Source organism: Tursiops truncatus, chromosome 15 (assembly GCF_011762595.2).
Source record: "Tursiops truncatus isolate mTurTru1 chromosome 15, mTurTru1.mat.Y, whole genome shotgun sequence".
In the NCBI taxonomy this organism is placed as follows: Eukaryota; Metazoa; Chordata; class Mammalia; order Artiodactyla; family Delphinidae; genus Tursiops; species Tursiops truncatus.
In genome coordinates, this window is record NC_047048.1 from 63,846,437 (window position 1) to 63,871,500 (window position 25,064).

Below are 25,064 nucleotides of genomic sequence, written 5' to 3' on the forward strand. Positions count from 1 at the left end.
AGTGAGGCACAGAGCTCATAATACTAAATGGTGAGACCCTCCCACCCCTACCCCCCTGGCTTTCACCCCACTCTTGACTCCCAGAACTCTCAGCAATAGGGGAAGAAACAGATTCATATCAGGACATATCATCAAGAAATTCCAGTTCACTAAGGATTCAAGGACATTCTAGAAATTTCTAGAGAAGAAAAAGTAGGTCATATACAAAGTATCAGTATTCAGAATGACTTGGGATTTCCCAACTGCAATACTAAAAGCTGAGAGACAGCAGAGTAATGCCTTCAAAATCTGATGAAACTTCTGGGTATCTACCCAAAAGCATTGAAAACAGGAACTCAATGGATTTCTGCACATCCATGTTCATAGCAGCTATTCCCAATAGCCAAAAGGTGGAAACAACCCAAGCTTCCAAGGACAGATGAATGGATAAGCAAAACATGGTATACATATACAGCAAAATATCATTCAGCCTTAAAAAAAAAAAAAAAGGACATTCTGACACAGGTTCCAACATGGATGCACCGAGAGGACAGTACTCTAAGTGAAATAAGTCAGACACAAAGACAAATACTGTATGATTACACTTTTATGAGGTATCTAGAGTAATAAAATTTATGGATACAAAAAGTAAAATGATGGTTGCCGGGGGCTAGGGAAAGTGGGGAATAGGGAGTTACTGTTTATGGTACAGGGTTTCAGTTGGAGAAGATGAAGAAATTCTGGAGATGGACGGTGGTGATGGTTGTAAACAGTGTGAATGTACTTAATACCACTGGACTGTACACCTGAAAATGGTTAAAATGGTAAGTTTTATGTTATGTATATTTTTCCACAATAAAAAAATCTGAAGAAAAATTTCTTCCAACCTAAACTTTTCTCATATACTCATGGGAAGACAAATCCTGAAAATTTATCCTACGACTGTACTCTGTGAAATGACAGATGTATAAGGTTACTTACTGCAGCATTGTTTGCGATAGTAATGCTGGAATCAACCTACATGACAATCCCTGGTACAGCAGTAAGATAAATATGGTATATTCATACAAAGGAAGAAGAGGTAATTGCTGAAAGGAACGGGGAAGTTCTTCACATATGAAGAGAAAGGCCTCTAAGATACACTGTTAAGTGAAAAAGGCAAGGTGAAGAACAGAAGGCATAAAGTATCATTCACTTAATGACGCCTTTAAAAGTTTTATTTCTGTGTCGAAATCAGAGTAAAGGGCAAGAAATTTCATTTCCAAAGGGCCAGAGGGGACAAATTATAACCAGAGCTTCTTAAGGGGTAAGGAAGGCTTAATCTTTGCCAACATATTCATCCTAAGGGTTGAAGGCAGGTCCAGGTTTTGTAGGAACTGAAACATATAATTTGGAGAGGGGCTTCATTAAGAAAAAAAATGTAAAATCAAATATATAAAATTTGGCACAAATGTGACTCTTTATTCAAAATGAGAAAAAAAGATAGCAAACTACATATTTTTAAAAAACTAACATATATCACAAAAATGACAAAGTCCAGAAAAATAACATAATATTTTTATTAATTAACTGCCTGTAACACCTCTCCAAGTATTTTTTCCTACTTTTGGGGGCATTTTCTTTGACCTTATATGATAATAGCTTCATAATATGGTTCTATAGAGAAAAATAAAGATGATTCAGTCTTTCTTATGATGTGTACATTTATAATTGTGTACACTGCATTATCAAGTACATTCTTAGAAGAAGAAAAGTTCCTTTTTTTTCCAATTTAATTTAATTTAATTTTTTGGCCACACCACACGGCTTGTGGGATCTTAGTTCCCCAGCCAGGGATTGAACCCAGGCCCTTGGCAGTGAAAGTGCAGAGTCCTAACCACTGGACTGCCAGGGAATTCCCGAAAAGTTCCACTTTTAATAAGTGTTGGTAAAAACTGAGTCCTCGGGACTTCCCTGGTGGCGCAGTGGTTAAGAATCTGCCTGCCAAGGCAGGGGACACGGGTTCGAGCCCTGGTCTGGGAAGATCCCACATGCCGCAGAGCAACTAAGCCCATGCACCACAACTACTGAGCCTGCGCTCTAGAGCCCGCAAGCCACAGCTACTGAGCCCGTGTGCCACAACTACTGAAGCCCGCGTGCCTGGAGCCTGTGCTCCACAAGAGAAGCCACGACAATGAGAAGCATGCGCACCGCAACAAAGAGTAGACACCGCTCACTGCAACTAGAGAAAGCCCGCAGGCAGCAACGAAGACCCCACACAGCCAAAAATAAATTTAAAAAAACAAAAACTGAGTCCTCTGCTTCCATTTTTACAATCTTCATGATTGGAAGAATTTGCCACAGACCAGCTTCTGATCCATGTTTCCAACCTTGTTTATCTTCCTTTACTTATATACTTCTGGTGTGGATGCTATAGGACACCTTTATATGGTGCCACTACCTCTGTTCCTGCAATTTTGTGTCATGAAAGGCTTTCGTCTACCAGGACAGTTGTCAGTATTTGAACTGTTGGTGGAGGTGACTACAAGCTACATAAATAGATAAACCCAACCTAAATGCATTCTAACTCAACCCTTAGTCAGATCCAAAAACATGTCCAGAGGCAACAGAAGGCCAGTTAGCAGGAGGGGAACAGTGAGGAGGGAAGTCATAGTGGAATACGACAGTGGTCTTAAGTGATTACAATGACAATTGCTTAATTTGTACGTTTTATGAAAACATATGACCTCTTCCAGGGCCTTGGAAGAGACAGGGGCAGGTAAGGGTCCTTAAAGCCCAAACATCATTAGCTTCACAGAGGAGAATCTGTCTCCACTACAGAAATTCAAAAGCTTTCCTTCCCTGGCCAAAATCTGTCTTTTCATCATCTAAAGTAGTAGTCTCAAGATACCCTCCCCTTGGGATATACCATGAAGAACAGTGTAATAACTCAATGCCTTGGAAGAAGTGGCATCGCACATAGGAAAGATGATAAAAAATGGTATGCCATTAAGAAAAAAAATGTATTGGGATTCTTACTTCACACTGTAAATCAAAATAAACTCCAGATGCAGCAAAGGGTTAAGTATTAAAAATTAAACCTTAAGAAACAAAATCAACAAGAAAGTCCAGGTGAATATCCTTGGATCACTGATATTCTTTCTGAGCCTAAAAGCAATGGGCAACGTCACAAAGACTGACACTTGACCAAATGAGAAGTTTAAAAAAAAAAAAAAACGAAGAAAAAACAAGCTTAGAAAAGTGTTAGAAAAAAAGCAAACAATAATGTTAGGGGAAAAAACTACCTGCAACCAATAGGACAAACAAGGATTAAGTATCCTTACTACTAAAAAACTTGCAGGTCAGAAAAAAAAACTCATAATGACCTGAAAAGATGTGGAGATAATTCACAGGTGACAAATGTCCAATAATTATGAAATTTTAAGATATCCAATCTCGGTACTTGCCTGGTGGTGCAGTGGTTAAGAATCCGCCTGCCAATGCAGGGGACATGGGTTCGAGCCCTGGCCCGGGAAGATCCCACATGCCATGGAGCAACTAAGCCCATGCGCCACAACTACTGAGCCTGCATGCCACAACTACTGAAGCCCTAGAACCCGTGCTCCGCCACAAGAGAAGCCACCACCATGAGAAGCCCATGCATCGCAACAAAGAATAGCCCCCACTAGCCACAACTAGAGGAAGCCTGCGCGCAGCAACGAAGACCCAATGAAGCCAAATATAAATAAATTAATTTAAAAAAAAAGATATCCAATCTCACCAATAATAAGAAGAAATGCAGATTAAAAGAACCAAAGGCGATTCTTCAGCCATCAAATGAGCAAAGATTAACATAAAACTGCTAACACTCGATGTGGCTAAGGATGGGGCAAGACAAGCACTCCAACACTTCAAATGCTGTCATGGAGAGCACTTTGGTAACCTGCCTTACAAATATTCATTCTTACTCTTTGTTCAAGTAATCCCACTTCAGAGAATCTATTTCAGGAAATTCTCAGAATTGCAAACATCTCTATGTAGGAAATGTTATTTGCAATTGTTGAAAATAAATAAATAAATGTACTTTAAAAAAAACACTACAAGACTTTTAAAGTAAGATGTTGATACACTGAAATCCACATTAGATGAAAATGCACCACCTCACGGGAAGAGAGCTGCAAATCTCCTAGACTTCAGAGACAGGTCTCCATCTGTTTGGTCTCAATTACCCAGAGCTGCCTCACCTGATCACCCTACCTCCAATCTCTTCCCACCTCTCCTCAGCCACTGTCTCAGCAGCCCTGCAGGGGCTCCCTACTACCCCACACCGCCAAATCCAAATTCTTCACTTCAGCCTTCAAGGCCCTACCAGCTGATCAAATCCAGCTTTTTCCTGAATTACTGACTGACCCTGGCCTTTGCTGGACTCTTCCCCTCTACCCCCCAGAACCCTATCTCCTTTGTGCTACCGGATCTCGCCTTGGCTCATGTTGGAAGCCAAGTGAATATAGTGAATATCAGTCTCTTTCCCCATTTCCACCAACCCCAGGTAAAAAGAGCCTTTTTTTCACCAATGAAAACAGATTTGCATAACATTCATTTGAACCTATGCATGCAATAACCAAGTTCACTAGAAACAGGCACAATCAAGAGAGAGCCCCATCATCAGGAGCCTCCAATTTGGGTTTCCAGGTACAGAGGCAGAATTGCCTTATGCAGCCTATCCAGTCCCTTTTCTGGCCTGAGGGATCTTGAGTTCCTGGGACTCTTCCTAAAATGGCCTCCTGGCGGCCACCAGGTTTGCATGGGCTCTGATGCCACGCCCACCTCTCTTTCCCCTCCAAGCCCCACCCCAGATCTGTGCCAGGAGTCAGGACCCCAGGCAGATCATGGGGCAAGTCCCTTCTTCTCTCAGGGACCCAGTTTTTTCATCTGTGAAAAAGAGATGGGGGGGCAAAACTGGATGAGAGAAAAATGACAAAAATAACTTCCCAGTTGGAAAGTTTTCCCACAAAAGTTCTCACCAAGTATACCCAAAGCCCCTTCTTGCTAGGACATTGCAAAGTGTCATAATAAATATTCTTTGGCCATCTCCTAGGTTAGTGCTCACAGACTTACCCCATTACAACATCCCGCTGTGCAGAGGTCCCAGAGTGCCTGTAAGCAGTCAGCTCCTGCTGAGGGGCATGTAGCTGTTTGAAATTTTCCAGCAAAATAAATAGTGCTGCAAAGAACAATCTTGTGTAAGCATTCATCTTTGTTCTGCAATTATTTCTCGATATAGATTCCTAGAGGTACACTTACTGGCTTTTAAAGGATGCACATATTTTAAATTCTGATAACTTACCAGTTGAGAAACACGCGGTAATTCTCAAATTTGTTTACAACCCACAATCTAGACATACTACCAGCCTCCCCTCTACCTCCCAACTTTCTCCTTCCCCCTCCAGGAAGTCTGGGGAGGGGCTCCTGAAGCTGCTTTGTTATCGGCTCTCAGGTGGCTCCACTGCAGGCTAAAAGGAGGACAGAACGGCTCTCTTCCATTTGCCCCATGCACCTCGTCTAGCGTAAGACGTGCAAAGCACTGGCCTAGGGGGCTGCTGCCAGCTGAATTTGCCGGGAGGTCTCTGAGCCCAGGTCCCCTGTGGCTTCCCCAAAACGGGCAGTCTGGCTCTCATGCACTGACACCAAGTGCTGGGAACCGTCGCATCAACAGGCTTACCTGGCTGCACCCGTTTTCCCTTCCAGGCTCCCCCTTATGTAGGCCCCAATCCCACACATGTTCTGTGAGGGTCCGGAGGTTTTTCTTTTTTTAATTTTATTTTTGAATTTTACTTATTTTTTATACAGCAGGTTCTCATTAGTTATCCATTTTATACATATTAGTGTATATATGTCAATCCCACTCTCCCAATTCAACCCCTGCCACTTTCCCCCCTCGGTGTCCATACCTTTGTTCTCTACACCTGCGTCTCTATTTCTGCAGGGCCCGGAAGTTTTACCTTTTTTACCTGAGACTCCCCAAGCCTCCCTTTTTCTCTCATAAGGCTGAGGACAGAGCGCTCCAAGAAATTGTTCGGGGCCTCCACTCTGGGCTCTGGTTTCCCCGTCTGTGACACGGAGAGCGCTGGGCTACAGCACTGACACTCTGGCTACTGCTGTGAGGAAAGCAGTGTGGCCAACTAGCTTCTAAGCATTTGCAGGTTAGTCTGGCTTCAATGGGGAGTCCAGGTGCACTTTAACAGTCATTTAATCAGCATTCTGATTGGCTTAGGGTCTAGGGAGCAAACTAGATCTTTGTTCTGAGTTCTCCATAGCTAAAGGGCAATTAAGACCAAAAACCATTGCAAAGCTGCTGATTTCCAAGCTCGACGGTCCTACATATCTGGGACCAGATGAGGAACCAGGGGCCCAGAAAAGGCCTTACCCATTTCTAGGCTGACTCTGTGCTAGGCTCTGCGGGGCACAAAGTCTCCCCAGAAGGCCAAAAGGTTGGTCAGCAGGTATTTTACAGTACATGGAACAGAGAGCAAAGAGCAGGGAAGAGAGTGCTGGCAGGGTTGGGGAAGACCAAGGGAAACGTCCTGGAATTCGGTGTTGACGGCAGAGGAAAAAGAAACCAGGGAGCGCTGAGAGCTCTTAGACGGTGATCTGCCTCCTTCAAGGGCCCGTCTCAATCAGATAAGCGCTCGGCCTCCCGCTATCGGACCCACCTGGGCTGAATGACACTGGTTGACTGTGTGACAAGAAGCAAAGTCAAGAACAGCTCATGGGTGAACCAAGAACTGACATATAACAGGACCTACCCCATAACCCGAGGGTGATACACACGCTTAACGTCACTGCCTTAAACATTGGCTATTTTTACCTCTGGCTGCCCCTTGTGTGACAGACCCTGGGGCTACGTGCTTTGGGGCTGTGTCCGAGGGAGACTTCTACCCGACTCTACGCGACCTTGAGGACAGAACAGGCGCCGCATTCAGACCCCAGTCCTTACCAGCTGGGGGTAAATTCCCGGACTAACTGGGCCTCAGTTTCCTCTCCGGAGATTTGACTAACAAACATCGGTATTTGCATTATTTCTCCTCTGGGTAACGACCCCCACCCCCTGCGTGGAGCACACAGTAGGCGCTCCGGAAATGCTCTCCGAAAGGAGGAGCGGGCCACTTCCTGCCCCCAAGCGCACTATCCCGATCCGGGTTCCCACCACTCCTCTTCGGAGGCCATGTGGCATTCCTGAGGGTGGGGGTGGGCGCAGGAAGAAGGTGCCCTCCCGGCTCCGCCCCCTCCGGGCGCGGTGGGCGGGGCGAAGCCCCCAGCCGCCGCTGGCCCGCCCCGCGGGGGGTGGGCGTCGCTCGCAGCGCTTCTCACAAAGTTTGTTTTCTCCCTCCGGGCGGGTGGGGGAGGGCGAGGAGAGCGCGGAGGGGAGGAGAGGGGATCTGACGTCAGGCCGCGAGGTGCTTTCCAGCCGCGAGCTGTCAGGCCGAGTGTCAGGGCCGGCAGGTACGCGGCGCGCTCCCCCGGCGCCTCCCGCCTCCTACCGGGACGCTCGGGACCGAGCCCTAGGCCGCGTGGACGGAAAAGCTGCTGGGAAAAGTCAGTGCGGGGCGCAGGAGGGGGGGCAGATGGGGGCGGGGGGCGCGCGGACAACTTGGAAAGTTTCTTTTTCTCGGCCGGGCGGGGGAGGGGGCGTCGTCCAAGCGCGTGCGATTGTGGATGGGTGACCTCGGGTGTGTTTGAGTCCCGACTGCGGTGTGCTGACTGGGACCGGCGTGGGGGGGCGGGGCTGTGCCACCCCCCCCGGAAAAAGTTCGCTTGCGGCCCTTTTGGGGGACCCAACTCCCTAGGAACCCACCCCGGTAGAGGGCCGCCCCTGCCCCGGGCCGGGGTGAGCGCGCGGGGGGCGGGTTTGTTTGGTTTCAAAAGTGCACGTTGCTAACCGCCGGTAGCCCCCCCACCCCCCGCCGCGGCCGAGCCGGGGAGGGGCCCCCCGAGAGTGACAGCTGCGGGTGGGGGCAGCCGGAAGGTCTCGGAGCTGGGGGAGCCGGGGAGCCCGCGCGAGTTCCCTTTTCCTTTGGAACAAAGGAAAGTCTGTCTCGGAGGCATCTGTCACTCCCAGGCGGGCCAAGGAAGCGGGGCGCGTGGGGCCGGCGACCCGAAGAAAGTTTGTGCGCGCCGGGTCCCTCGGGCAGGCCGAGCCTGAGCCGAGCCTCCCGCGGGCGAAGCGCGCAGTCTCCGGGGCAGGGGGCGGCCAACATGGAGTCTGGGCGCAGGATTGGGGGGGGCGGTGCGGAGATGGGAGCCCAGCCCCCTCCCCTCCCCCTCCGGGCCGAGTTCGGAGCACAAAGCCGAGCGCGCAGGCTCGGCCAGCCCCGCGCCCCGAAGAGTCAGGAGCGCTGAGCGGCTGGGGAAGGGGGTGGGAACCAAACTTTTTCCTGCCCCGGGACAGACACGTGAGTTTTCTTTCTTCCAGAGCCCCCGCCCCACCCGGATTGCAGGCCCGCGGGGGAACAGAAGCGCCGAGTCTGACGCGGGGTGGGGGGCTGAGGGGTGCAGGCGCCCCGAGCGCAGGCCGATTCCCCGCCGCCCCGGGAGCCATGTGCTCCGACTCGGGTCTGGGCCGCGGGGGAGGCTGCGCGCTTTGTGTGAACTGCTGGGAATGCAGCGTGAGTGCTCGGCCCGGGGGAGTGTCGGGCCGAGCTGGGGAAGTTGTCAGAAAGTTGGCGCGGGAGTGGTTGCAGGTCAGCGTCGTGGCGTGTGTAGGTGGGTGCCCTGGGCGTTATGTCGAGAGGGTGCTACCACAGGCCAGTTAGGGTAAGAACTGACCCTTAGTATGATGTCGTCGGGAGTTGTCCCTGTCTGAGAGATCGTGGGTGGGTGTATATCCAGGAACTGGTTGCGTGGTACCAGTTGTTCGTGCTAGACGCGGGGTTTGTAAACTGTGTGTCTGCTGAATTTGTCGGTGAAAGTCCTGGGGGTTCCAGGGGCTGAGTGATGGGTTGGTGCCAGTTATCTGAGTGCTCTTAGAGAGTTGCCTGGTGTGAGGCTGGGTGGGAGTGTGGGGTGTGTGTGTGGGAAGCCTCCTGGATTGGGATTTGTAAACTGTGTCTGCTGTATTTGTCGGTGAATATCATGGCTGGAGTGCAGGACGCTGCGGTAGAGAGGTCTGTGTAGACTGAGGGGGTCACCTCCACACGCCACCCACTGGAACCCTGCAGACTGGGACTTGACTGGCAGCCAGGGTGGAATCCGTACAGATAACCTTGAGTAAACTTCTCACAGCCTGCCAGGGCTGCATCCCTGCCTGAGCTCAGATCCCAACTGCCCTGGCCAGCTAAACCTCAGAAACCTGACCTCAGAAAGCAGCCTGCTGTTGCTGCTCTCTGAGGAGTGGCACCTCTAACCAATGCCTGTCTCACCTCCAGGTGGCCCGGCTGGGAGGGTAGACCCTTCCCTCGAAAGCCTGGCCTAGCCAGCCCGGATATCTGGGCTCAGGCCCAAGTCGAGGAAACAAAACCTGGGAGATGCCAGAGTCTGTTGGCCCAGCCTGCTAGGGAGCTGTTAAAAGGCTGAGGAGGGAGGGGCCTTGAGATTCTGGCATCAGCTTGTCCTGGAACTTTTGGTTTTAAAATGTGTATCTCTTTTGCGTGTGCGAACAAGAAGTTTGTCGGGGATAAGCAACTGAGTTGGATTGTCTAGGGAAACACCTTCCTTCAATTAACAGATGAAGAGGAGGCTCAAGCCCAGAGAGGGAGGGATGCTTGCCCAAGGTCACACAGCCAAGTTGGAGGAACTAGAGCCCAGCCTTGCTTATTTATCTGGATTTCTGAAGCACTGATTCTGGGACCAGGCCAGGGGCTAGATGACAAAGGAGAATGAGAGACAACCAGTAGGGATAACTCAGCATCTCTGCAGGGTATACATAGTAGGTACACAGTAAATGTTACATGGATTGCTGTAGGACTGTGGAGACTGATAGGGTTTCCAGACTCCTCACTGGGTCCTGGGAGACCCTGGAAGCAAGATGGGATGGGGGTGGAGGACGGGGCAAGCCATCTGGGTCCAAACCCTGCTTCCATACCATATCCTGGAGGTGAGATTTTTTTTTATAACAGCTTTATTGAGATATAATTCACATACCATGCAACTTACTCTTTTAAAGCAAACCAGTGTTTTTTTTAGTATATTCACAATTATGCAACCATCACCACAGTCAAGTTTAGAACATTTTTATCACCTGGAAAAGAAACTTCATACCCTTTAGTTATCACTCTTCTATCCCCTCCAGCTCATTCTGGACATTTCATAAAAATGGAATCATATAGTATGTGTTTTTTGTGACTTGCTTCTTTCACTTAGCATAATAGTTGCAAGGTTCATCCACATTATAGCACGGATCGGAACTTCCTTTTCAGAGCTGAATAATATTCTACTCTATTATGGGTAGGCCACATTTTGTTTAACCATTCATCTGTTGGAGGACACTTGGGTTGCTTCCACCTTTGACTATTATGAATAATGTTACTATAAACATTTTTGTACAACATTTTGTGTGGACGTGGGTTTTCATTTCTCTTCGTAGCTTAGCTACCTTAGGAGTGAAATTACTGGGTCAAATGGTAACTCTGTTTAACAGCCAGAGTATCTTGGGTGACTTTCTGAATCTCTCTGGGCCTTGGTTTTTCTCATCTGTAAAATGATGATGATATTAGTGTCTCCCTTACGAGGGCATTTGTGAGGACTGAATGAGATAATAAAGGTGAAATGCTCAGTACAGAGCATGGAAAACAGGCCTCAGTGGTAGCTGTAATTACTTCTAGTCTGGTTCTGCTTATTAATGATCTGTCATTAATTTCAGTAGTTATCTACCAGCCTGATGAAATAGAGGCATTTTGGACCTTTCCTTCTACCTTGCCCAGGCTTTGGTATGGCCTGAGACTTTGACTTTCGATTACCCCGTTTCTGGTGTCCTAGGCTCTAGTAATGATGTGCTGGAAGACTAGGGAAAGGGTCAGAGGCACCACATGGTAATAATGTTCCCCTCCCCTTTGTCACCTGTTTTAGGCTTGCCTGAGGTCCAGCGTAGCCCCTAGACACCATGTCAGACAGTGACCTGGGTGAGGATGAAGGCCTCCTCTCCCTGGCAGGCAAGAGGAAGCGCAGAGGGAACCTGCCCAAGGAGTCGGTGAAGATCCTCCGGGACTGGCTGTACCTGCACCGCTACAACGCCTACCCCTCAGAGCAGGAGAAGCTGAGCCTTTCTGGACAGACCAACCTGTCGGTGCTGCAGGTAAGGAGCGGGTAGCAGGAGACCTGGATTCTGGTCCTGTCCCAGCCCTGTCACGGACTCAACTGTGTGGCCTTGGGCTGGTCACTTCCCCTCTCTGGGCCTCAGTTTCCTCGTAGGTCAGATGAGAATACCCACCCTCTCTGCCTCAAGGGAAGACAATTGCATGAAGTCATTGCAGCCAGATTTCAGATTTTGCAGAGTTATGAAGAGGCAAGGAATTGTTATTAATGTCTAGGTGTCGTCATTAACACTGGAGGCTAGGAGAGGGTGAGAAGGCATTGAGTGTCTGGGATTTGGCCTTTAGCCCCAGATTGGTTGGCAATTTGGTTTCATGGGGCAGCTGGTGATCTGCAGAGTGGTTAAAAATGAGTTGGAGTCACGGTTAAGGAAAGGGCAGGAGTCAGAGGTTCTGCGGTCAAAACCCCATTCTGCCACGCAGGAGTTGTAAACCACATCTTGATTTCCCATCTGTAAAGTGGGATTAGACGGTCTGACTGAACCATTGGGAGGAATAGATTCAGAACTGGATGTGAAAGTGCTCTGTGAACCACAAACATGAACACGCTCAGAAGATCACATTATGCACTTTTGGTCAGAGTGAGAGGTATTACCCCCTTTGAATTGCCCCAGTTGCTGACCTACAGGTGTTTTTGTTCTGTTTTCCGGGTGCTGAGGTGAGACCCCCCGGACTGCTGCTGCCTTGCCTCCAGTTGGGCTCTCACCTACCTGGGAGACACAGAACAGGCCCCCAGCCTAGCAAAGGCCCACCCTCTGCCCCGCTGGCGCCCCCCCCCCCCACCCCCTGCTGCCTCCCATTCCACCTCTGTTCTTTCCTGGCCCACTACTCCGATCCCTGGCACCGTCTCTTTCCCTTACCCTACTCTGAACCCCCCACCTCTTCCAGCTGCGTCCTTCTTCCACGAAGCCTCATGGTGAGTATCCGGCCCTCAGAATTCCTGTCACCTGACTTTATACTCGCTGGGCAGTCTGTCTGTGAGAAAGGCTCTAGAGCTACTGACCCTGACTCGGATCCCATCTTCTCCACAAGAGAAAGCTTGGACATTGGCCAAGTCACTGCCTCCTCTCTGAGCTTCGTGTTTCCTCACCTGAAAAGGGGGGCTGATTGTAGCACTTTCCTGGCACGTAAGGGTTGGGGGGCAGGACTGAGAAGAATTCAAGGCCCACTGTGAGGTGTTTGGCACAGCATGGGCACTTCTCTCCCTTTCATCCTCATCTCTCCTAGACCATAGGTCTCGACTTAGCAGTTCCTAGAACCTCACAAGTTTACCAACAAGCGCTGCACTATGCCCAGCTCTATGCGGGGCAGGGTTGGGATCCCAGAGAGGATCCAGGCACATTCCTACCCTAGGGCGTGTCTAGTCTGGGATGGGAAAGCAGGGGAAGACCTGGCCACTTATGTTTGCAAAAAGTGATCACCGCTGGGGCAGATGGCAGCAGAGACTCAAGGGCAGGGCTTCTGAGAGGCCTGGAGCCTCAGAAGGCCTTCCAGAAGAGGTGGACTTGAACTCACAGGATGCAGAACAGCACAGGCCAAAGTCTTGGTGCCTAAGAGCCAGGATTACCCAGATAGCCTCTTTGTTAGTCTTACTGCCTGCAGCCTAGTTCGTTCTTCCTGTCTCTGGGGCCCCTGAACTCCCAGGCCTCCGGGCCTTCTCCCTTGGTTTCTTGACCTCTCTGAGCCTGGCTCACTCTGTTTAAGCATTTTCTCATGAAAGCATTCTCTGATTCCCCCAGCTGTGTATTCCAGTGTGCCTCTTACCTGTGCGACCAAACCACTTCCACACTGTATCGAAATTGCCTTTTATCAGGGACACTTTCTCAAGACTGAATAATGTACTGACTCCTCTTAAAGAAAATCTTTTTCACAGACTTGCCTCCCTCACGTGTACACTTGAATAATTTTTATCACGTCACTTAAGCATGTACAAACATAAAACTGGGTAAAAAAACCTCTTGCTTTTGCTCTTATACACAACTGTGAAATAACCAAACAGTTTTCCAAAGTAAATAGACGTAAAACGAATGAGATTCCATCTAACTGCATTAATAACCAATGGTGGATGGTGTTTTGTTGGCTGCACTGTGATGTGTAGTATGACAGAGGCCCTGGCTCCAGAGTTGAGCAAACCTGTGTTGCCAGAGGCCACGGCACTCCTACTTGCGATCAGATTGGAAACACAAAACCAAAACATTCTTGTGGGGAACTAGTGGGCCCCTAGGTCGGCATAGCCCCAGATCCCACTTACAGAAGTGTAGGTCTGGGGCTACAGCTAATCCGTTTCAGGATTAGCTGCTGGAGACTTCTGAGGAAGGGCCGGCGGGATCCTGGCATCCCCTGGTGGGAGGGGTTCCACTGGTGGCCACCCTGTTCTAGAGGCATGCTGAGAGTTAAGGAGCGGTGGGGGGACTTCCCTGGTGGTCCAGTGGTTAAGACTCCACATGGGTTTGATCCCTGGTCTGGTCAGGGAACTAAGATCCCACCTGCTGCACAGTGCGGCCAAAAAAAAAAAAGAAGCACTGGGGACCATCTAGTACTCCTTGATGGAAACTGTACCATGCATCCCAAGCAGCACCAGCCATACATCCGTGCTTGAAGGTCTCACAGGCACCCCAGATTTCCTGACTGATAACAGGTAATTTGTCCAAGCTGGGTCCTTCCCTTTCGAAGGGACTCCCCTTGACAGCCCTTTCTCAGCTCCTTTGGTCTCACCAATTCCTATACATTTACCCCTTAAATATTTCCGGAATATAGCTTCTTTCCTACCCTAGTCCAACCTATCATCATCTGATCACGTGTCACTCCCCTACTTAAAACCCTTCAGTGGCTCCTGCCAACCTATTGACAACATCATCTTTCCCAATCTGTGTAGCGGGCCTCATCCCTGGCCCCCCATATTGCTGCCACACTGATAGATACCCCACAGCACTTTGCTCCCACCCCTGACCAGGGAGACTCCTGACCCCTAGAGGAGCTCTGTGCTCCCACAGCACCAGGACTGGGTCAGCATTTGGACTTGACTGATAGCTTTTTAGAACACACTAAACTCCAGAGGCCTCGACTTATTTATCACTACATCCTCAGTGTTAGCTCAATGCCAGGTATATGGTAGGTGCTCAGTAAATAATTGTTGAAGTGACAAAATGCAGATAAAAGTGCTAGAGGGAAGTCCCTGGTGGTCCAGTGGTTAGGACTCTGAGCTTTCACCGCCGAGGGCCCTGGGTTCAATCCCTGGTCGTGGAACTGAGATCCTGCAAGTCGCGCATCGGACCCCCCCCCCCCCCCCGCCCCGCAAAAAAAAAAAAGTATTGTAAATGTAAATAGGCAGGACCTCAGAAATAAAGGAAATGTAGTGGCTCCTCAATCTGGAAAAGCTGGTTTAAGTCAGTCCCTGGAGGCATCTCTTTTTCCTGTATCTAATTTTTTAAATTTCCATTGTTTATTAGGAACGTTTGCAGATAACCGCAAAAGTAAGAGAATATTATAACACACCCCTGGCACCAATCACCTGGCTCCAGCAAGCATCAACGTTTTGCCAAGTTTGTTTTCTCTCTCCCTGGGGACCTCCCTTTCGATTGTCTCCTTTAACTGGCCCAGCAGCAATTCATTAGCAAGTCAATGAGTTATTTAACTAACAGGTTAGCTGGTACTTGCCCGGGGCGAGGCAGTTGGGAGGGTAAAACCAAAAAGTCATTTGTGAAGGATTTTGACGGGTCCCAGTGACACCCTGTAAGCCCACTTTATTGCTGTGGTTTCTGTTCTAAGGGGCTGCCAGTTGGGCAGGGGAGGTAAGTGTGGCGGGGAGAGTTCGTGCCCGTTCCTTCTCTGTGTAATATTGATTGGGGCTGTGCTCTGTGCTGGGAACACAACAGTAGAACCGGCACTGTCCCCCCTGGGGGAGGGAAGACATTGAAAGGACTGAGAATTCAGTGTAATTAATTACCCGTGTGTGTCAGCTGAGCTGCCCTGGTAGGCAAGCCTTCTCCGGAAGCTGTATATGAATGGAATCCTGACAGACTTGAAGGATTGGGGAGGTGAGGGGCAGCAGTCCCTCTGGTACTTGTACTGGGCAAGAAAGGAGCCTGGTGCAGAAGCTGTAGTGGCCTGCTGTGTGGTGAGGGGGTGGCTTGGCCCTGCCCTCAGTGAACTTGTATCTCTCGAAGCTGCTCTCCTTACTCTGGCTCCAAAGATAGCTGCCTCCCGATTCTTCCTCCTGGTAACCACTGTCTCCCCACCTTAAGGCCTTTCATTTGTATATTTTTTGAGCTTTTGTGTAAGCTTTTTTGCTTAAGTAAAGGGTTTGGCCCGCAAGGACAAGTGAAACCAGTGGGTTAAACCATTGGTTCCTAAGCTTGGGTGGCAGAACTCTGGAGAGCTTGTTTAAAAACACATTCCTGATTCCACCCACCCCTCTCCCCTGCCCCCCATCTCTGAAGCGGATGAGACCAGAGCAGTTTTTTAAAATCACCCTCAAGGTTATTCTAATACAGCCAGCAGCCTTTAGGAGCACCTGGATACTGGTGGTCACAACACTGGGACCGTGATGTTTGGGAAAGGTCTCTCCATGCCCTCTCTCTCCCCTCTTTTGCTTCTGTCTTTCACAGTTGAAAAGACATTACAATTAAAGCACTTGTGTCGCCTTCAAAAGCCCTGCTCTGGTCCTCATGGCCTTTATCTGCTCCCTAGTGCCCCTCCCACTCCCATTTGCCACAGTGATTCCTCCTGTGTCCTTCATCTCAGCCACTGATTAAAAAAAAAAGAAAATACTGACAGGGCAGCAGCCTTTCAGATAGGGCCCTGTTTTATGGTAGAGACAGGCTTTCAGGCACCCAGCCTGTGTTTTGCTGTATCAATCACAGAATTCACCTTGGCATTCTCCTACCCCCTCCCCGAGGACCTTGAATTGGGGCAAGTCACATGCTTTTTTCCTGACTTAGGCGTGGGTCAGGCTGCTGGAAGGGGCTACAGAAAATCCGCAGAGCCCATTATCGCAGCTGGCACTGGTGGTGCACTCGGGCCTTGTGCCCTTGCCCGGCTGCCCTCAGCTGTGCATTTCTATCGGATGAGAAGACAAAACAGTAAGTAGGCTGCCAAGTTTTCTGTGGACCAGGGTGAGCACGTGGGGGGGTGTTTTTCTGCTGTTCTCTTCTCAGAATTAGAAGCCAAAATGGGAGGTGCAGCTAGAGGCTAAGTGCCCACGCATCTGCTAGCAAACGCCACGCTCCCCTCCCCAAGACTGCTCTCAACAAAAGCACTAGTCCCTACTCCTCTTGACCCAGGTCGCGTTTCCCCTGCATCCTGGGCTGAGGTGGAGAGGCGTAGTGCTCTCCTGTAGCGCAGGTAGCCAAGGAGGCAGCTGCAGGATGGAGAGATGGAAGCATCTGAGCAAGGAGAAAAGGCCTCAGGCTGACTCTCCTCCGTCTGTTGTCTTCACCTGACAGCGGTAGCTGCCTGGAATCAGGCTGTATCTGGATCCCATCCTAGCCTTTGCCCTTGTGACCTTGAGCAAGTTGCTGAATCTCTCTGATCAGGGTCTCTGTTTCTTCAGTGGTTCACATAAAGTGGAGATCATCACAGAACCTCTCATAGGCTGTTGAAGATTAAATGAGTTAGTTAGATGGGAAATGTTCAGAACAGTGCCTGATACGTTTTGTGTTCAGCAAGAGTCTGCTTTTAGGATTATGGTGATGCCTTGCAGCTATCCATTTTGTTCCTCTGTTGGTAACACAGCAGACCAGAATGAGAACAGCAGCAGGAGACCTGAGTTTGAATCCCAGCTCTGTACTCGGAGGCTGTGTGACTTTGGGCAGGTTCTCTCATCTCTGAGTTCCAGGTCTCTCTGTAGTACTTTGGGGACACTGCTTACTACCGTCCAGGCTTTCATGCAGATTAAACATGCAAGTGAGATGGTTGGCGTGATACCTTGTGTCAAAGATCCTTAGTTCCTTCGTCCACTCAGCTGTTCAGTCTTCCTTCTCCCTTGGGGCTCCCCTGCAACTCCAGCCAGTGGAGTGAGCAGCTCAAACAGTGTCAGCTGATGCCTGCTGGGCGCGCGCGCGCGCGTGTGTCTGTGTGTGTGTGTGTGTGTCTGTGTGTGTGTGTGTCTGTGTGTGTGTGTCTGTGTGTGTGTCTGTGTGTGTGTGTGTCTGTGTGTGTGTGTCTGTGTGTGTGTGTCTCTGTGTGTGTGTGTGTCTGTGTGTGTGTGTCTGTGTGTGTGTCTGTGTGTGTCTGTGTGTGTCTGTGTGTGTGTGTACTGAGAGGACCAGAGAGGTAAGGGGTAAATGAGAACCTCAGAGGCAGGGTCCTTCCAGGCTGGAATGGAAAGGGAGAGAAGCCACAAGAAGGCTCTGGCTCTGCCCTGCCCATGAGCTTTCCCAGCCTGACAGGACCTAGAGCCTGGTGCTATCCTTGGGTCACCTGTGGAACAGGTACAGCTGCAGGCTGCTGGGCAAGGAGCCATGCCAACTCCAGGCGCCTGCTCTTGTCATAGGTGGCCATCCCTTTGGCTGGGTAGTGGTACTCAAGGCCTTGCCCAAGTGTCAGCTAAGGAAGGTGATAGGGGTAGAAACTGGTATGGGAGCCCTGAAGAGAGTTGGGCCTTTGATCCAGTCACCCATTAGAGGAATGTTAGGCATTGCCGCAGCCCACACAGTTCCTGGCATCTCAGCACAGGAGAGGTGTGGGGGAGGGGTTCCTGTCATTTCTTCCCCTACAGCAGCTACTACATGCTCTGTAAGTTTCTGTTGATGAACTAAGAGGAGAGCAAAGACAGGACCAGGAGAAGGACGTACAGTGTGAAAACTAGCTAAGCCACTGTTTGGGCCCCTTTGGTGGTTAAGCATGGTGGTGGTTAAGCATGGTGTTCTGGCCTAGTGGGATCAGCCCTGCCTGCTTCTGTCTGTTCCTTAAACCAAACCCTTTCCTGCCTCAGGACCTTGACATTTGCTGTTGCCTCTGTCTAGAACACTCTTCCCTCAGCTTTCTGTGTGGCTGGCTCTTTCTTATCTGTTAGGTCTCAGCCTTCCCAGACCCCTTATCTACGGAGGTCTCTCTCATCTTTATATACTATCTTTTTATTCCTGTCTCTTTCCTTCCTGGCACTTCTCGTTGCTATAGCGATGTTCGTTCATTGCCAGTCTCCACAACTAGATGGACCATAAGCTCCGCAAGGCATAGTGCACATCTGTTTAATTCACAGAAGCATGCCCGGCACCGAGAACTGGCCTGGCACGTAGCAAGCATCGATAAATATTATTGGAGTGAGCACGAAGCCTTGAAAGGGAGAGCAACAGGAAGGTGAGAAGTTCTAACTTGACCACTGTAGTGAGTAAAATAAGCTGGGCTCTGGGCTCCTGTGATAGTCTGAGAGAAAGATTCAGAGAGTAGGGGTTCTCGTTCCTCCAGATCCAAAGGTCCAGGCTTGGGGATCCCTGGCTGGAGGTAGAATCCTGCCTGACTTCTCCAGGCTCAGCTTTATATATGTTCATCAGTAAAATGGGAGCTGATCAAACTCATAGGGCTGATAAAACTGTTAGAAGAAAATTGCGTAGCTGTACAGTGCTTCATAAACGTCAGCTATTGGTAAAGCTTCTCAACGAAGGCTCCCAGGAAGATGCCTAGATATGTGGGGGCATACCGTGCCACACCCAGGCCTCATCACCAACACACTCCCACAGTTTGTCCCTTCTCTCCAGCTACTTTTCTGTTAGCAGGAAAGTGATTAGGCCACTGTTCCCCTGTGGCAGCTCCGCCAGTGGAGGGCAGGAGGGAGAGAGACATGGAAAAAATGATAAAGGCTTGTATTTGCCTGTTGAAGGAGAAACGGGTTTTGTGTTTAGGAGCCTTACACCAGCCACGCAGCTAAGAACCTGTTCTCTAGTCTAATCCATCACTTTTTAAATAATGCCCAGGTGAGCTTGTTAAAGGATTGGTCTCGTCACATCTCCAGGCTGTTAGGAGTAAATGAAAGGAAGGAGGGTGTAAGTGGCTGATCTTTTCGCTTGATCAGTAATGATGCCATGATTAGGTGCCTTCTCTGGGGTGTGCAGAAACTGTTCACACTCTTCCTGAACAGTTATCTACCCCCATGGTGCCATTCATTCAAGTATGGAAAGAAACTGCCAGGCCCTACAGCAGCTGTAGGTGAGGAGAGATGTGTTCTGAAACCATTTCCTCTGCCTCAGCCCGATCTCTGATATCTTAGATCAGCCAAGACTTAGAATAGGAGGCATTCTCCAGGTAGAGAAGAGGGTGTTCCAGAAAGAAGGAATGTGATGTGCAAGAGGCATGGAGTTTTGTTTTGTTTTTTAAAGCACAGGGCCTCCATGAGGGCTGGTGAGCAATTTCACATGAAGAAGAATATAGGGGCTTCCCTGGTGGCGCAGTGGTTGAGAATCCGCCTGCCAGCGCAGGGCGACATGGGTTCAAGCCCTGGTCCGGGAAGATCCCACATGCTGCGGAGCAACTAAGCCTGTGCAACACAACTACTGAGCCTGCACTTTAGAGCACACAAGCTACAAGTACTGAAGCCCACGCGCCTAGAGCCCATGTTCCGCAACGAGAAGCCACTGCGATGAGAAGCCCACACGCAGCAACGAAGACCCAACGCAGCCAAAAATAAATAAATTTAAAAAAAGAAAAAGAAGAAGAATACAAGGGCTGGAAAGATAGGCCATGAACAGGGGAGGCTTTTAACACCCAGGCCCAAGAGTCTGGAGTTGTTCCTATAGGCAGTAGGAGACAAATGGCAGTTTTCTAGAACAGGAGTAACAGTAATACATTTTAGAATGTGAGTGACAACCAGTGACGAGGCTGGATTGGAGAGCTGTGGATCTGGAGGCTATTATAAAGGGTCCAGACAAATATAGGATGGGTGCTATATATGCCTTGGTTTTGCAGCAGACCACTTAACAGTAAGCAACGTCATGCCTCAGGCGTAGGCCCAAGAGGATTGATCTAAACAATCAGCTGGACAGGAATGGGGTCACGGTTAATGGTAGCTTTCTCAGCAGCATATAGGAAAAAAGGATTTAAGGATGTTGGTTGAATGCACATTCAACCACTGACCTTGGTTTTGCTTGGAAACAATAACTTTTCTTCTACCTGAGAGTCCCTTTAGTGTCTTTGTGGCTCTTTCCCTGGCATACAGCAAGACTCTATTCTAGAATCTTAGGAGTGAATGGCCCTTGGCCCCATCCCCTCTCCTTTCACGCACCCATATCCAACTGGGCACCAGGTCCTGTCATTTCCAGTTTCCCAGACAGATCAAACGTTTGTCATCTTCTCATCATCTCCCTTAACCTAATGTGAAGTACTTGCACTCTGCTTCCACTGTTCTCCACATAGCATTTTTAGCATTCTTTGCCTAAAACCCTCCTGCGGCTCCCCATCTTCCTTGGAATAAAGAACCAGATCCCCACCATGAGAGGTAACCTCTAGTTACCACTCTGAGCTCCATCCAGACAGGACATCCTTCTCTGAGCTTGTCATAGGCACTTTTCAGGTGTTGATCCTTCTCAATCGAATGCTCTTCTCCCCTCTGGCCTCCCACCTGATAAGTAGGTTTACTGCTTATCCTTCAGATCTCAGTTCGCAAGCCGTTTCCTCAGAGAATACTACCCCGAGTCCACGAAGACTGGATTGGGTCTTCCCATTACTGTGTCCAACAGCACCAACGTACCTTCCCTTCATTGGCTGGATCACAGTTGCAGTTTATTTTCAGTTATATCATTTCTTCTTTAACTCTCTCTGCCCAACATAAATCTGAGGGCTGCGATTGTGCCTGAATTGTTTGCTGCTGTGTTTCTGGGGCCAGGAACGCAGGTGCTTTGCAGCCGGTTTTGAGAGAGTAAACTGATCACAGTCTCTCAAACTCATTCTCATTCCAGATTTGTAACTGGTTCATCAACGCCCGGCGGCGGCTTCTCCCAGACATGCTTCGGAAGGACGGCAAAGACCCCAACCAGTACACCATTTCCCGCCGCGGGGGCAAGGCCTCCGATGTGGCCCTCCCCCGAGGCGGCAGCCCCTCAGTGCTGGCTGTGTCTGTGCCGGCCCCCACCAGTGTGCTCTCCTTGTCCGTGTGCTCCATGCCGCTCCACTCAGGCCAGGGAGACAAGCCGGCAGCCACCTTCCCACAAGGCGAGCTGGAGCCCCCCAAGCCCCTGGTGACCCCTGGTAGCACACTCACCCTGCTGACCAGGGCTGAAGCTGGAAGCCCCACGGGTGGACTCTTCAACACACCACCGCCCACACCCCCAGAGCAGGACAAGGAGGACTTCAGCAGCTTCCAGCTGCTGGTGGAGGTGGCGCTCCAGAGGGCTGCTGAGATGGAGCTCCAGAAGCAGCAGGACCCGTCACCCCCATTGCTGCGCACTCCCATTTCTTTCGTCTCTGAAAACCCCAAGTAGGCATCTGCCAACAGGGGTGCTCGAGGCTCGAGCCAGCTGTCCTGGGTTTCCGTTTTGGTCCCCCTTCCTACAGAGGGTTTTCTTTGGATCACTGCCAAACATCGGGATCATCTCCTCTGTCCAGAGGTCTTCAGCAGGAAGACGCCAGCTGGTGTCACTGCACTGGGATGGGACCTCTCCTCTGCTGACTCTGCCGTTTCTCCAGGCCTCCTCAGTGATGAGACCAAGAGATTGGAGACAGGCATGGTGCTGCTGCTGCAGAGAATCCCCGGGACCCCTTTGTTCCCACCTGCTTTCCTGAGCTGGGCGCAGGAACCCTGCCAAGTTCACTCACACCTGTGCTGGGTCCCAGTTGCCCCTGACAGGGCCTCTTTTTGTTAAGTGTGGACATTCCAGGTTCATAAGTGTGAACAGAAGAAAAGAGGAGCCCAGCAGATGTAACAGAACCGACTCCGGTTGAATGTTTAGGTTTTTGCTAAACTTTGTGTTTATTTTTCCCTCTTTGCTGTGGTTTGCATTAACAGGCGTAGTTAGCCCAGGTGTGGGGAATGAGAGTGCATTGCTTGATGGAGTCTGATAAACTGAGAATGATCCACCACTGCAATGGGTGATTGTTTTACAAGGAAGAAGTATTTTCATTTGGGGGACCAGCTAAATCTCTGCAAAGTTCCAAATGGTTGTTTAATTGTTGGTTTGGTTTACAAAAAAAAAAAAAAAAAAGTTAGAAAAAACTTTTATGGGCTTTGGCTTTTCTGCATCATGCCCAGAAGGGAGAAGGGGATAAAGCCACAGCCAGAGAGAGGGTCCAATAAATCTGACCAAACCTTCTAGGTGCAGAGCAGAGAAGGATGATAGAGGTGTTTTTCTGCTTGGTTGGTTGGTGTCTTTACTGTATTGTGGGGGAGGGGAGGGGGAGGTAAGCTAGGCTGAGCAGTGGGGTGGTGTTTTTTTCTCTTTCATGTTTTCCCCTTCTTTATCTTTGAAAGCTTCACACCGCGGCCTGAGTTCTGAATTCCTTCTAGGAATTTGGCTTAGTGGGGCCAGAATGTCAAAAGCGCCCTGTTGCTCCTACTTGGAGAGAAGTGAGCCATCTAGTGGTCAGGAAGGCCTTTTAGCTGATCCAGACGGGCAGCTTTTCCCATGATGGTGGCCGGAAACTGTTCCTGGAGGAAACATGGAATAGTGCCCCAAGCTGCCTGTGGAACTGCCCCGGGAGGAGGCTGGGGCTGGGAATCGGTCACGAAGCCTGTTCGCTGTGAGTGTCTTTCTGTTGCACCTCTCTTTAAATTGGAGTTGCAGAAGCCCCTGCCCTGAACTTCACAGTGAAACGGATCGCAGTTAGTCTTATTCTCCTCCCGCAACCCCCACCCCCGCCCTGGGCCCCGCTTTTTTTTTTTTTTTTTTTTTTTTTTTGCTGTTTCATTGCTGATAGCATTCAACAGCAATATACCCCATCTTTCTAGTATATTCTAAGAAACACTAATCATAGGTTTTTAGGTGAAATATTTTTGTTCTGAATAACATTGTTACTGGGCCAAAAGACAGGTCAGGATCCTCAGCCTGTAGTTTCCTGAAGTTGCCATGCTGGGCACAGCGGGAGAGTTCCTGGGTATTGGCTGACTCGGGTGGGCTTGGCTGGGAGAAAGGCAGCAACATGTGTTCTGTCCTTTCTGGGATGATCCCTGAAGACTTCAGGGAGGCTCCCCAACTTCTGAGTGGCTTGGCCCACCCATTGCTGTGGGAGTGGGGATTGGTTATTTAAGAGAGGGGGCTTTGCTCTCTGTTAGTGGGCAGGTTTTCTAGGCTCTCTCTTCTGCCTCCTCCCCTCTCTGTGCCCTCTCCTGGCATGCCCCGGGGGGGATCAGGGACCCTCACCCTCCTGAGGCCCAGCTGGGGAAGAATGAACACGGCAGCTTCAAGATCAGTTGAAGCTGCTGCTTGCCCGGCCTCTTGCACCCCACCCGTGTCTCTGAGCCCAGGTCTGTTGTCACTGTTGCAGGACACTTGCAGCAGGGGACTGTGGAAGCGCGTTGGGCTGGGGTGGGACTTTCCCTCCCACAGTGCACTGAGCAGTGGAGGGTGGTGAGGGGTCAGGGAGCCATGCTGCTGAATTCTGGTTGGCACTCCCCCCTTGTACAAGATGGGGAGGCTGGGGGCAGGGCAGCCTCTGCTTGGTTCGGTTCTGAGGTAACCCTGGAAGCACAGTTACCCCGTTGGATTATTTGAGCAAAAAACTACTGTAAATAACTTCGGTTTTTGTCTTTTGTCAAATAAAGTTTTTTTGTTTTTTGGTTTTGGTTTTGGTTTTCAAAGCAGAAGGACTGATCCACTATGACCCTGGGCCCAGCCTGGAGACAGGACAATTGCTGAGTTCTTACTCTGCCCTACCTCTTTCACCCTCCCTCTAGTAGCTGCCTGGAAGTGTTGTGTACTCTGCACCCTTATTTCCTGGGCCTCACGAGTATTCCACATCCTCTCCATCACAGTGTGCAGGGGGCATACGTATCCCAAGCTGGACCAGTCTTCCTTTGCGTCAGCAGTCAAGCTTTGGGGTTGCTAAGTGGTAAGGGAACTTAGTGAGCTGGTACCTTTGTCTCCCCCTCTTCTAATGAGGAAGGAGCATGACTACAGTATGAAGCCGGCACAGAAAGAAGCAGAGATGTTATATGGATACTCTAGACATGTCTGAAACCAGTACCGTCTCTGGACTTCCCTATTATGTAAGCTAGTAAATTCCCCTTTTTGCTTAAGCTAGCTGTGGTAGCATTTCTGTTGAAATGAGTGTACATTGTAATTGCAGCCCAAACATCTCTTTTTAACTTCTGTTCACACAAACATTCACAGAAAAGAAAAAAATGAGAGGGCTTCCCTGGTGGCGCAGTGGTTAAGAATCCGCCTGCCAGTGCAGGGGACACAGGTTCGAGCCCTGGTCCAGGAAGATCCCACGTGCCGTGGAGCAACTAAGCCCGTGCGCCACAACTACGGAAGCCTGCGCACCCAGAGCCCATGCGCCGCAACGAGAAGCCACCACTATGAGAAGCCCACGCACCGCGATGAAGAGTAGCCCCTGCTCGCCGCAATTAGAGGAAGCCCACGTGCAGCAACGACCCAATGCAGCCAAAAATAAATTTAAAAAATGAGATACTCTTCTCATAGGTAAAGAAACTGGGGATTTGTTAAGTTACTTGCCTGAACTTACACAGCCAGTACTAAGTGGAACTAGGATGTGAATTCCAGTCTGTCTTGCTTTAAGGTCACCCTAAGGCCTGTCCCTCTCTTATATAAACTAGTGATAGGCAGTTCACTGCCTACTGGCATCCAGCTATCTAACATGGTTTCGGCTAAGCACTAGAAGTTTCCTCCATTGAACCAAATTGGCTTCTTTCTG

The 25,064-nt window shown here is 49.8% G+C and overlaps 1 protein-coding gene and 1 long non-coding RNA gene across 8 annotated transcripts in view; one reads left to right on the forward strand and one right to left on the reverse strand.

Moving 5' to 3' along the window:
* Window positions 1-791: 791 nt before the first annotated feature.
* LOC109552663 (uncharacterized) overlaps window positions 792-25,064 on the reverse strand; it is a 33,428-nt gene continuing 9,155 nt past the window's right edge. The window contains exons 3-4 of the long non-coding RNA XR_012326283.1: window positions 5,077-5,182; window positions 792-1,355 (exon numbers count right to left, since the gene is read on the reverse strand). This is a non-coding gene — a long non-coding RNA (uncharacterized lncRNA). The remainder of the gene's footprint in view (window positions 1,356-5,076; window positions 5,183-25,064) is intronic.
* Window positions 7,250-23,967, forward strand: TGIF2 (TGFB induced factor homeobox 2). Of its 7 annotated transcripts, none has more exons than XM_073792970.1 (3): window positions 7,250-7,332; window positions 11,023-11,248; window positions 21,155-23,967. In XM_073792970.1, the coding sequence occupies exons 2-3, from the start codon at window positions 11,057-11,059 to the stop codon at window positions 21,674-21,676; spliced, it is 714 nt and encodes a 237-aa protein (XP_073649071.1). In that variant the 5' UTR covers window positions 7,250-7,332; window positions 11,023-11,056; the 3' UTR covers window positions 21,677-23,967. The 7 variants fall into 7 exon arrangements, with proteins under 7 accessions (XP_073649071.1, XP_033696773.1, XP_033696771.1 ...); XM_033840882.2 differs by lacking the exon at window positions 7,250-7,332 and adding an exon at window positions 7,382-7,461; XM_033840880.2 differs by lacking the exon at window positions 7,250-7,332 and adding an exon at window positions 7,391-7,554.

Excerpts from the sequence above, each read along its gene's own strand:
- TGIF2 (XM_073792970.1), top strand. The coding sequence starts at position 11,057 with ATGTCAGACAGTGACCTGGGTGAGGATGAAGGCCTCCTCTCCCTGGCA. Across the intron at positions 11,249-21,154 it reads CCAACCTGTCGGTGCTGCAG|ATTTGTAACTGGTTCATCAA; the intron begins GTAAGGAGCGGG and ends TTCTCATTCCAG.